The sequence below is a fragment of the Palaemon carinicauda genome, chromosome 21 (assembly GCF_036898095.1).
Source record: "Palaemon carinicauda isolate YSFRI2023 chromosome 21, ASM3689809v2, whole genome shotgun sequence".
Lineage (NCBI taxonomy): Eukaryota > Metazoa > Arthropoda > Malacostraca > Decapoda > Palaemonidae > Palaemon > Palaemon carinicauda.
The window spans coordinates 121186773-121199879 of NC_090745.1; the positions used below are offsets into that span (position 1 = coordinate 121186773).

The 13107-nt window shown below is 44.2% G+C and overlaps 2 protein-coding genes across 2 annotated transcripts in view; one reads left to right on the forward strand and one right to left on the reverse strand.

The window, feature by feature from the left end:
* Window positions 1-13107, forward strand: part of LOC137615452 (cell division cycle-associated protein 3-like) — a 310532-nt gene that overhangs the window by 118364 nt on the left and 179061 nt on the right. The window lies entirely within an intron of this gene.
* The window catches only part of LOC137615112 (mitochondrial chaperone BCS1-like), an 89107-nt gene that overhangs the window by 46148 nt on the left and 29852 nt on the right, over window positions 1-13107 (reverse strand). The window contains exons 2-3 of the mRNA XM_068344742.1: window positions 4412-4565; window positions 3289-3500 (exon numbers count right to left, since the gene is read on the reverse strand). Coding sequence (XP_068200843.1) covers window positions 3289-3500; window positions 4412-4522 — 323 coding nt within the window. The 5' untranslated portion in view covers window positions 4523-4565. The remainder of the gene's footprint in view (window positions 1-3288; window positions 3501-4411; window positions 4566-13107) is intronic.

The following is a 13107-nucleotide window of genomic DNA, read 5'->3' on the forward strand; positions in this document are numbered from 1 at the left end:
ATTTCCAACCCTTAACCCGTTATTTTTTCCCCAGCACATTTTGCAGTATATTTTTTTTTAAATTGCTCTAACAGCCTTAATTTTTGTCATAGAGAGGTCAGGTTGGTCTCATTCTCTTGGAAAATGCCTGAATTTTTTCAAAAAATTATCAAAAATATGAAGAAAAAAAAATTTATAGCATTTTTTTGCAAGGACGTACTGGTACGTCCATGGGGGTAAAGGGATGAGTTTTGTGAAACGTACCAGTACATCCTTTGGGGGTAAAAGTGTTAATAGAATCATCAGTTGGAAAACCCATTTTAAACATTAAAGAAATAAGGCTGTTATAAGTACTGACAGGTGGTTCGAGGAAAGCCCTGTCCAACAGTCTGTTATCAAGACTAATACTTTTGACCTTTAACTCTGGGACTTGTGGGGTGGCTGAAGGAGGAAGTGTAACTTGATGGACTAAGGTTTTATAGTTAGGAAAAATATAAATTACTGTACTCAGTTGCAGGAGAGCATGCATCCTCGCACATGGTACGTTGTCAGAATGCATCAGTAACTATTAGGAGAAAAACAATTGATACATTTCATTCACCCTTCACCCGTTAACAGATCCTGTCTGTAAGGAAAGGCTGCTTGATTATCAAATTCACCTACATCTGACGTCCGGTCTTCACATTCAACAGAAGGGAAAGAGAAGAGAATAGAAGGCTGGTTCTTCAACCATTCATTATATGCTTGGGTTGAAACAGCCATCATATAAGAGAGGCTTCTAGTCCTGTGAGGAACTAGGCTGGCTACGCAACCTGGCAGTCACCAATGGGTCAAGTATAAAAGAACGCAAGGTCATGTAGGTATATTACTGCATGTAATGGGAGGTAAAAGTTGTCTGGTGTTACCAGACTCTTTCCTTTAATGTCTTAGCCAGTGACAGGTTCTTCCTGAGTGCTAAAGAGTACCCGATACCCTTGATTTCATGAGTCCTTGCACAAGCTGGACCTCCAACCTTCTTGCTGGTTGAGGGATAGGTACATCCTGTGGTCTCACAAAATTATCCCATTCCCCTTTTTGGAGTGTATTTCTCACTCTTCCGATCAGGATGACTATGTATTCAGATTGGAACTCACCTTGCTTTGTGGTAGTTTCTCTGCTTTAGAAGGGAGTTACCCGTCTCAGACTGAGTGTCCCCGTACCTCTTTCTTAACACTGAAAGTTACTCATCTGGCAATAACAGTATTTCCCGGAGGGTGATCTCTGTACTACAATGTTAGCGAGTGTTCCCAGTGCTTCCCTTGGGAAAAAACTCCAGTGTAGTGGTTTGTGATGAAACAACAGTGACTGTCACACTAGGCTCATGATCGCTAACCAACCCCCAAGGTCCCTGTCAGCAGGGTAAAAAACAATCCTCCATATTGCAATAGGAACAGAAAGGTTGACACACTCTCCCATCCTCTCCTGGCTGACATTGCTGATGTTCGGTCCTAGTAAGATTTCTCACCTTCTCCCAGTGCAACAGCAGTACCTTACAATGGCTCGTACTTGCTTCATCTACCGCAAAAATACCAGATAGAGGGTGAATATCGTCACTCCCTCCCAACAGAAGAGAGCGGTCGCTATAAGTCCCATGGAACTTTCTGCAAAAAGCTTTACTATAACCTCTCCTCAAGGAAGATATACAGTTGAGGGGAATGGAAGAGGGAGAAGATATAGGTAAAGGAGGAACAGAGAGGGCTATCTCTCCTTCCCATTGACAATCATTCTTACTTCACACAGGAAGTCATGGCCTGGGCAATCGATAATGACTGCACTTCATTTTAGGATGCTACAGGAGCTTCCTCCACCCGACCCCAACTCAAACAACTACTCTGGGGGTTCTGTTAAAGGGAAGCACTAGGAACACTTGCTGTCATTGCGACACAGATATCGCCATTGGGAGAACACTGATGGTCCCAGGTTAACCCACCCGAAGAATAATTTACACAATTGGGAACACAGCTATGTCGACTCTCAGTCTCAAATAGGTGACTCCCTCCCCAACGGGATGATTTACTCTCAGAGCCCATCGTCTTCCCGATCGAAAGAGCAAGAACAATACTCTAAAAATGGGGGAGATTGCTTATAGTCCCTCCCCCTTTAAAAAATTAAAGAGGACATGGAGTTCTGAAGGTTTGTATCCTCCTCCAGTAGGAACAAAATTCACATCACCACATGCTTACCTTCAGGTGCACTTTCCCTTACAAGTAAAAGCACTCACAAAAATAAAAAAATCAACACTTAACACACACGAATCCTTTCAACTCCAACAGTCAGGACTTTTAAAGTCCAACATTCGAGACTTTTAAAGTCCAACATTCGAGACTTTTAAAGTCCAACAGTTGAGACTTTTAAAGTTCAACAGTCGAGACTTCTAAAGTCCAACAGTCGAGACTTTTAAAGTCCAACATTCGAGACTTTTAAAGTCCAACAGTCGAGACTTTTAAAGTCCAACAGTCGAGACTCCTAAAGTCCAACAGTCGAGACTTTTAAAGTCCAACATTCAAGACTTTTAAAGTCCAACAGTCGAGACTTTTAAAGTTCAACAGTCGAGACTTTTAAAGTCAAACATTCGAGACTTTTAAAGTCCAACAGTCGAGACTTCTAAAGTCCAACAGTCGAGACTTTTAAAGACCAACATTCAAGACTTTTAAAGTCCAACAGTCGAGATTTTTAAAGTCCAACAGTCGAGATTTTTAAAGTCCAACAGTCGAGACTTTTAAAGTCCAACAGTCGAGACTTTTAAAGTCCAACAGTTGAGACTTTTAAAGTTCAACAGTCGAGACTTTTAAAGTCCAACAGTCGAGACTTTTAAAGTCCAACAGTCGAGACTTTTAAAGTCCAAAATTCGAGACTTTTAAAGTCCAAGAGTCAAGACTACATATGCACCAGTTGCGGTCAAGGATGAGACAAGTAGGTAGGCAGGGCTTCCCCCTCAAACCACATGTTGTGAAACTACCTTGTTAAGCATTCAATGACTGCTCCAGTGTGATTGAAGGTATACTTTTATTGTAAAGGATAAAAGGTTTGTATAATCATAGGAGCAAAATTCATACATACTACAGTGTTTACATGTATATATATACTGTATAAACATACATATATATGAGAGAGAGAGAGAGAGAGAGAGAGAGAGAGAGAGAGAGAGAGAGAGTGTGTTTTATACATACATACTGTACATACAGACAGATAGATATAGATAGATTAGATTAAATTAGATAGATAGATAGATAGATAGATAGATAGATTAAAATACAATATATTCCTTACCAGAAAAAGTGTTCCCCTACACTTGGAATAAAGTTGAAGTCTGTTCTTATCTTTCCCGTTTCGATCTCATGGAACTTCGTTTCAACACTAAGATGCTGAGTTTTTCGGGCGCCTTTAACAGTGATCCAGTGTAAAAGCCAGCTGTAAGATTTGTCACGACATGGAACCTCTAGAGTCGTCATGTAATGCCGACGAAACAAGATGAGGCCTACCTGTTGAAGAATTTTTGAAAATTTTAAATGTAAATTCACTAAAATGAGTTGTTTCCAAAGCATTAAAATGACCATCAGTCTAATATTAATCCACAAAAATTACTTATCATAAAAATTTAAGTAAAGGCTAATATTTTCATATAAATGCACAGAGCATACAGTACAGTTATAAACAGAAATACTGTATGAGGAGCCTATGTTATCATCAGAATGAATAATTATCACAAATCTTTAAAGTAATTTCAATTTCCCTTAAGTAGCATACAGTACAAACCTAAATCTTTTAAGTAGTAGTGAACGTATGTCTTATGTATGAGCTGAAACAACCACTGAATCTTTAACAAAGTAGGGAGGTATGGGTGGGGGGGGTTCCTGAATGCCCAACTGTATCTTGTCATTTTTTTACCTTTGCCTCAAGAACCTTCCTAGTTCTCCCTCCCCCCCACCCCTCACATGAGTAGAGTCCAGCCCTTCACAAGGTACAAAACATGTGAGATAGAAGGTTTGTAATCTTGAAGAAACAAATTTAAATTTACCACATGATTAACCTCTATGTGCTTCTGCTGTTTAGTGAAAGCACTCACGCAAGACAAAATAAAACAAACACTTGTCACAGAAAAGATCCAACAGTCGAAAGAGAAGCAATAAGTACGCCCATACTCTTTACTGCCAAAGACAAAAGTGACATGATACAGTCAGGCAGGTGTGCAACTTCCCACCTACCTCCCACATCTACCATGTTAAAAGATTCAGGGGTTCTTCCAACTTCCGCTGAAGACATACAGTACTATTTAAAAGTCAGTGGTTTCTGTTAATTCCGGTAGATTTATGTCTCCTTAGCTTCCCCTGAATTGTACTGGAATTAATGAAGGCAACTGTACATGTATAAACAACATTAAATATTTTCTCACCATATATCCTTTCCTAAGGATTGCTGCTCCTGCTCCGACTCCAAACAAACCAAAGCCAGCACTGAAGTATGGATTATCCGCTAAAGATGACACCAAATCTTGTACCCCCATGATGATGATCTATGGGCATCACTGCTTCACGTCAGGTATTTTTCTGAAAGTAACAACACTGTAATGATGAAGAGACCTTAACAAACTTTCCATATCATCCTGGATTCCACAAAGAGATGTATTCACTGCTTTCCCCTTTTCTTTGCAGTAATTATTTAAGTATAATTGGGGCTCAGGCTTCAATATTGCATGTCAAATATGCCTAAATGAATTGCAATATACAAAACAAAAATCATTGTACATTAGAGTAAAAAAGAATAAATTTTACTTAGAAAATTGCAGAGATAAGAACTTGTATTTCATTACAAAGAAAGAAAAGTAGGAATACATGGTCACATATGTAGACTTGCATACTGAAAACAACAGTGATTAGAGAGTTGAGGACAACGAGCTGGAAGTTTAAGTTAATCAAGTTAAACTTTGGAAATTTTCAAATATGATGACTTAAACACGCTCTCTTGGAACATATTTCCACCAAATGTAGATTTACTCTATGAATAAAATTAAAATGTTATTTTTATAATAAAATAAATTTTTGAATATACTTACCCGGTGATTATATAAGCTGCAGCTCTGCTGCTCGACAGAAAACTCTACGTTCAAAATCCGCCAGCGATCGCTATGCAGGTAGGGGGTGTACTTCAACAGCGCCATCTGTCGTGCAGGTACTCAGTACTCAATGTAAACACAGAACTCAATTTTCTCCTCGGTCCACTGGGTCTCTATTGGGGAGGAAGGGAGGGTCCTTTAATATATAATCACCGGGTAAGTATATTCAAAAATTTATTTTATTATAAAAATAACATTTTTCAATATTAAACTTAGCCGGTGATTATATAAGCTGATTCACACCCAGGGGGGTGGGTAGAGACCAGCAATAAATGTTTACATTATTATGAGCTAAGGATTTTTTATTTCATTTTAGCAGTTATTCAAAATAACAAACATAAAATAAATAAGTACCTGGTAAGGAAGTCGACTTGAACAATTACTCTGCCTTTTTAAGTACGTCTTCCTTACGGAGCCTCGCGATCCTCTTAAGATGCTGAGCGACCCCTAGGAGCTGAAGTATCAAGGGTTGCAACCCACACTACAGGACCTCATCAAAACCTCTAATCTAGGCGCTTCTCAAGAAAAGAATTTGACCACCCGCCAAATCAACCAGGATGCGAAAGGCTTCTTAGCCTTCCGGACAACCCAAAAACAACAATAAAAAACATTTCAAGAGAAAGATTAAAAAGGTTATGGAATTAGGGGAATGTAGTGGTTGAGCCCTCACCCACTACTGCACTCGCTGCTACGAATGGTCCCAGGGTGTAGCAGTTCTCGTAAAGAGACTGGACATCTTTAAGATAAAAAGACGCGAACACTGACTTGCTTCTCCAATAGGTTGCGTCCATTATACTCTGCAGAGATCTATTTTGTTTAAAGGCCACTGAAGTTGCGACAGCTCTAACTTCATGTGTCCTTACCTTCAGCAAAGCTTGGTCTTCCTCACTCAGATGGGAATGAGCTTCTCGTATCAACAGTCTGATATAATAGGATAAGGCATTCTTTGACATAGGCAAAGAAGGTTTCTTAATAGAACACCATAAAGCTTCTGACTGTCCTCGTAAAGGTTTAGTTCGTCTTAAATAGAACTTAAGAGCTCTAACAGGGCATAAGACTCTTTCTAGTTCATTTCCAACCATATTTGAAAGGCTTGGAATATCGAACGATTTCGGCCAAGGACGAGAAGGTAGCTCGTTTTTGGCTAAAAACCAAGCTGTAAAGAACATGTAGCCGTTTCAGATGAAAATCCGATGTTCCTGCTGAAGGCATGAATCTCACTGACTCTTTTAGCTGTGGCTAAGCAAACCAGGAAAAGAGTCTTTAAAGTGAGATCTTTAAAGGAGGCTGATTGTAGTGGCTCGAACCTTTCTGACATAAGGAATCTTAGTACCACGTCTAAATTCCAACCAGGTGTAGCCAAACGACGCTCCTTCGTGGTCTCAAAAGACTTAAGGAGGTCCTGTAGATCTTTGTTGTTGGAAAGATCTAAGCCTCTGTGACGGAAGACTGATGCCAACATGCTTCTGTAACCTTTGATAGTGGGAGCTGAAAGAGATCTTTCTTTCCTCAGGTATAATAGGAAGTCAGCTATTTGGGTTACAGAGGTACTGGTCAAGGATACTGATACTGACTTGCACCAGTTTCGGAAGACTTCCCACTTCGACTGGTAGACTCTAAGAGTGGATGTCCTCCTTGCTCTAGCAATCGCCCTGGCTGCCTCCTTCGAAAAGCCTCTAGCTCTAGAGTGTCTTTCGATAGTCTGAAGGCAGTCAGACGAAGAGCGTGGAGGCCTTGGTGTACCTTCTTTACGTGTGGCTGACGTAGAAGGTCCACCCTTAGAGGAAGAGTTCTGGGAACGTCCACTAGCCATTGAAGTACCTCGGTGAACCATTCTCTCGCGGGCCAGAGGGGAGCAACTAAAGTCAACCTTGTCCCTTCGTGAGAGGCGAACTTCTGCAGTACCTTGTTGACAATCTTGAACGGGGGGAATGCATATAGGTCTAGATGTGACCAATCCAGTAGAAAGGCATCTATATGAACTGCTGCTGGGTCCGGGATTGGTGAGCAATATATTGGGAGCCTCTTGGTCATCGAGGTTGCGAAGAGATCTATGGTAGGCTGGCCCCATGTGGCCCACAGTCTCTTGCACACATCCTTGTGTAGGGTCCATTCTGTTGGAATGATTTGTCCCTTCCGACTGAGGCAATCTGCCATGACATTCAAGTTGCCTTGGATGAACCTCGTTACTAGAGAAAGGTTTAGATCTTTTGACCAGGTGAGGGGGTCCCTTGCGATCTCGTACAACGTCATAGAATGGGTCCCTCCTTGCTTAGAGATGAACGCCAAAGCCGTGGTGTTGTCCGAGTTCACCTCCACCACTTTGCCTTGAAGGAGGGACTTGAAGCTTTTCAAGGCCAGATGAACTGCCAGTAGCTCCTTGCAGTTGATATGTAACGTTCTTTGACTCGAGTTCCAAGTTCCCGAGCATTCCCGACCGTCTAATGTCGCACCCCAGCCCGTGTCCGATGCGTCCGAGAAGAGAACGTGGTTGGGGGTCTGAACAGCCAGGGGCAGACCCTCTCTGAGGCTGATACTGTCCTTTCACCAAGTCAGGGACGACTTCATCTTCTCGGAAATGGGGATCGAGACCGCTTCTAGCGTCTTGTCCTTTTTCTAGTAAACAGCTAGGTGAAATTGAAGGGGACGGAGGTGTAGTCTCCCTAATGAAACGAACTGTTCCAGGGATGATAGCGTCCCTATCAGACTCATCCACTGTCTGACTGAACATCGTTCCTTCTTCAGCATGTTCTGGATGCATACCTGGGCTTGACTTGTTCTGGGGGCCGACGGAAAAGCCCGAAAAGCTTGACTGTGAATCTCCATCCCTAAATACACAATAGTTTGGGATGGGACCAGTTGAGACTTTTCCATATTGACCAGGAGACCCAATTCCTTGATCAGATCTAGAGTCCACTTTAGATTCTCCAGACAGCGACTACTGGAAGAAGCTCTTAGAAGCCAGTCGTCCAAATAGAGGGAGGCTCTGATGTCCGCTAAATGAAGGAATTTGGCTATATTCCTCATCAGCCTCGTAAACACAAGAGGAGCTGTGCTTAGGCCAAAGCACAGGGCTTGAAATTGGTAGACAACCTTTTCGTAAACGAATCTCAGAAAAGGTTGGGAGTCTGGGTGGATGGGGACGTGAAAGTATGCGTCCCTTAGGTCTAAAGAGACCATCCAGTCTTCCTTTCTGACCGCTGCTAGAACAGACTTTGTGGTCTCCATGGCGAACGTCTGCTTTGTGACAAAGACATTCAGCGCACTGACGTCTAGCACCGGCCTCCACCCTCCTGTCTTCTTTACCACTAAGAAGAGACAGTTGTAGAAGCCCGGGGATTGATGGTCCCGGACTTTGACTACCGCTCCCTTTTCTAGTAAGAGAGACACCTCCTGCTTCAAAGCTCGTCTCTTGTCTTCCTCTCTGTACCTGGGAGAGACTCTTGGACGAGCGGGCAAGGACGAGTTTCGTAAAGGCAGGCGCGGATGACTGCGTACCTAAAGCAAACTCTGACGGAGGAGAGCGTGGAGCCGCAGACACAAACTGGTCCGGATACATCTCTTTGAACAGAGCAAGAACTTTTCTAAAGTCCAAAGAGGGTTGCGTGGTCTTGGGTTCGTCAAGGTCCGTATGTGGGTCATCAATGTGTGCCGCGTCGTCATCATCAGAGAGTCCATCATCTGAGAATTGAGGAGGAAGCGGCAAAGGAGTAGGAATCGGCTGGTCAGCTGAGTCCGGCAGCACGGGTGCACGCGTGACTGAACCGGACGCAACGTCATGGAACTGTTGCCCAGTCTGTGAACTGGCAACAACCATAGCAGCGCGGGGACGCATAGCGTCTACTCCAGACTGTCTAGTCTGATGTGGGCGAGCAGAGGTAACCACACTGGGTTGCGGAGGTTGACGCACCGCGTCAAAACAAAACAATTTAGACTGTTGTTGTACCTCGCGAACGTCAACGGAAGGTTCCGTGCGTCGCTGAACGTCAACATGCGGCTGGCAGGGTACACTGGAACGCATGGGTGGTGGGACTCTCTCAGCTGGAGTGCGGCAGAAGGTCGCCTCAGCGTCCACAGGACGCACAACCGTGGGTGGTTGTAGGCTAGAGGTTGGTGCAGCGTCAACCTTCTCCGCACGAAAGTCCTGCATCAATGACGTTAACTGAGACTGCATGGTCTGCAGCAAAGACCACTTAGGGTCTACAGGAGCAGGTGCGGCAACAGACGGTGTGACTGCCTGATGCGGTACCGCTTTGCCTCTCTTAGGAGGTGAGCAGTCGTCAGAAGACTGCAGCGAGTCCGAACTGACCCAGTGGCTACAACTGGGCCGTTGGACTTGCGCGGAAGGGACCGACTTGCGCTTCAGAGGCCGCGAGACCTTGGTCCATGGTTTCTTACGAGAAACCTCTTCCGCAGACGAGGAATAAATGGGCTCTCTCGTCTTTGTGTGGGTGGGGCTATCTTGGGTAGATACGCCCGAAACCACGGAGGGAACGTCTGTTCGCTGATTAAAGCCTCTCGAACCCTTTGGTCGTACGACATTGCTTCTCCCCTGGACTTGGGAGCTTGCAAGAGGTCCCGGACTGGGAGGACGACAGGCACGAACAGACGAACCCTCAAGCGCAACACTATCCACAACACTATCACTCACTTTATCACTACCCACTGCACTCTTACACTTCAGCTCCTTGACGTCTGCCATGAGCTGGTTACGGTCACTAGCCAAGGACTCGACTCTCTCACCCAGAGCTTGGATGGCACGCATCATATCTGCCATCGAAGGTTCTTGAGTGCTAGAAGGGGGATCAGGAGCAACCACTACAGGGGAAGGAATAGGTTGTGGGGCATGAGGAGAGGAAAATTCAACGGAGCGAGATGAACTTCTCCTGACTCTATCTCTCTCTAGCCTACGTGTATATTTCTGGAATTCGATAAAATCGAATTCCGAAAGCCCAACGCATTCCTCACATCGATCTTCCAATTGACAGGTTTTATCCCGACAATTGGAACAAACGGTGTGAGGATCGATAGAGGCCTTCGGAAGACGCCTTGAACAGTCCCTAGCATTACACTTCCTGAATTTAGGGACTTGAGAAGGGTCAGCCATTTTGAATTAGTCAAAGGGGAATTCAAAAACTATCCAAAGTCATCAACAAATAATCCGATATCAACAAAAGAATGCAAGGATGTATTGAAGATAAAGCCTGCAAAGCGAAAGCTCAAAACTAGAAACGTGTACTTCACCAAAAAGTTGTGAAAACCAATCCAGTTAGCAACAGCGAATTAGTAGGTCTTGCCGGTGGCACGACAGAGAGAAAATTGAGTTCTGTGTTTACATTGAGTACTGAGTACCTGCACGACAGATGGCGCTGTTGAAGTACACCCCCTACCTGCATAGCGATCGCTGGCGGATTTTGAACGTAGAGTTTTCTGTCGAGCAGCAGAGCTGCAGCTTATATAATCACCGGCTAAGTTTAATATTGAAAAATGTTATTTTCATTAGTAAAATAAATTTTTGAATATACTTACCCGATAATCATGTAGCTGTCAACTCCGTTGCCCGACAGAATTCTACGGGAGGGATACGCCAGCTATCACTATACTAGAAGGGGGTGTACTCACCAGCGCCACCTGTGGCCAGGTACTGCAGTACTTCTTGTTGACACCACCTCACTTTTTCCTCGGTCCACTGGTTCTCTATGGGGAGGAAGGGCGGGTCAATTAAATCATGATTATCGGGTAAGTATATTCAAAAATTTATTTTACTAATGAAAATAACATTTTTCAATATTAAACTTACCCGATAATCATGTAGCTGATTCACACCCAGGGGGGTGGGTGAAAACCAGTGTACATGACTAAAGGATAGCTAAGTATCCCGTATTTCATATAATCAGTTATTTCAGAATAACAATGAAATAATAAGTACCTGGTAAGGAAGTCGACTTGAACCGTTACTCTGCCTTTATTAAGTTCGTCTTCCTTACTGAGCGCAGCGTTCCTCTTAGGAGGCTGAATCAACTCTAAGGTGCTAAAGTATATAGGGCTGCAACCCCTACTAAAGGACCTCTACACAACCTCTAACCCAGGCGCTTCTCAAGAATGAATTGACCACCCGCCAAATCAAAAGGATGCGGAAGGCTTCTTAGCCTACCGTAACAACCATAAAAACAACAATAAAAGCATTCAAGAGAAAGGTTAAAAAAGGTTATGGGATTAAGGGAATGTAGTGGCTGAGCCCTCACCTACTACTGCACTCGCTGCTACGAATGGTCCCAGGGTGTAGCAGTTCTCGTAAAGAGACTGGACATCTTTAAGATAAAATGATGCAAACACTGACTTGCTCCTCCAATAAGTTGCATCCATTATGCTCTGCAGAGAACGGTTCTTATTAAAGGCCATCGAAGTGGCTACGGCTCTCACTTCGTGGGTCCTTACCTTCAGCAAAGCAAGGTCTTCCTCCTTCATATGAGAATGGGCTTCTCTAATCAGAAGCCTTATATAATACGAAAGTCCGTTTTTGGACATGGGCATCGAAGGTTTCTTGATTGCACACCATAAGGCTTCTGACTGTCCTCGTATAGGTTTTGACCTATTAAGATAATATTTCAGAGCTCTGACAGGGCAAAGAACTCTTTCTAGCTCGTTACCTACCATGTTGGAAAGGCTAGGAATTTCAAACGATCTAGGCCAAGGACGTGAAGGAAGTTCATTCTTAGCTAAAAATCCGAGCTGTAAAGAACATGTTGCAGATTCGGATGTGAACCCAATGTTCTTGCTGAAGGCATGAACCTCACTGACTCTTTTAGCTGTTGCAAGGCAGACGAGGAAAAGAGTCTTGAGGGTAAGGTCCTTGAAGGAAGCTGACTGGAGAGGTTCGAACCTAGGCGACATAAGGAACCTTAAGACTACGTCTAGATTCCAGCCTGGAGTGGGTAAACGACGTTCTTTAGCAGTCTCAAAAGACTTAAGGATGTCTTGAAGGTCCTTGTTGGAAGAAAGGTCCAAACCTCTGTGGCGGAGAACTGAAGCCAACATACTCCTGTACCCTTTAATCGTAGGAGCCGAAAGGGATCTCTCATTCCTTAGATGTAATAGGAAGTCAGCTATTTGGGTTACAGAGGTATTGGTGGATGAAACTGCATTGGCTCTACACCAGCTCCGGAAGACTTCCCACTTGGATTGGTAGACTCTACGAGTGGATACCCTCCTTGCTCTGGCAATCGCACTGGCTGCCTCCTTCGAAAAGCCTCTAGCTCTAGCGAGTCTTTCGACAGTCTGAAGGCAGTCAGCCGAAGAGCGTGGAGGTTTGGGTGCAACTTGTCTACGTGAGGTTGACGTAGAAGGTCCACTCTTAGAGGAAGAGTCCTGGGGATGTCGACCAGCCATTGTAGTACCTCTGTGAACCATTCTCTTGCAGGCCAAAGGGGAGCAACCAGCGTCAGCCGTGTCCCTTCGTGCGAGATGAACTTTTGAATGACTCTGTTGATGATCTTGAACGGTGGGAATGCGTAAAGGTCGAGATGGGACCAATTCAGCAGAAAAGCATCCACATGAACTGCTGCTGGGTCTGGAACTGGGGAACAGTACAAAGGAAGTCTCTTGGTCATGGAGGTGGCAAACAGATCTATTGTAGGCTGACCCCACAAGGTCCAAATTCTGTTGCACACGCTCTTGTGAAGGGTCCATTCCGTGGGGATGACCTGATCTTTTCTGCTTAGGCGATCTGCTGAGACGTTCATGTTGCCCTGAATGAACCTCGTTACTAGGGTGAGGTTTAGACTTCTTGACCAAATGAGGAGGTCCCTTGCGATCTCGTACAGGTTCCTCGAATGGGTCCCTCCCTGCTTGGAGATGTAAGCTAAGGCTGTGGTGTTGTCGGAGTTCACCTCCACCACCTTGCCTAGCAGGAGGGACTTGAAGTTCAATAGGGCCAAATGAACTGCCAGGAGCTCCTTGCAGTTGATGTGGAGCGT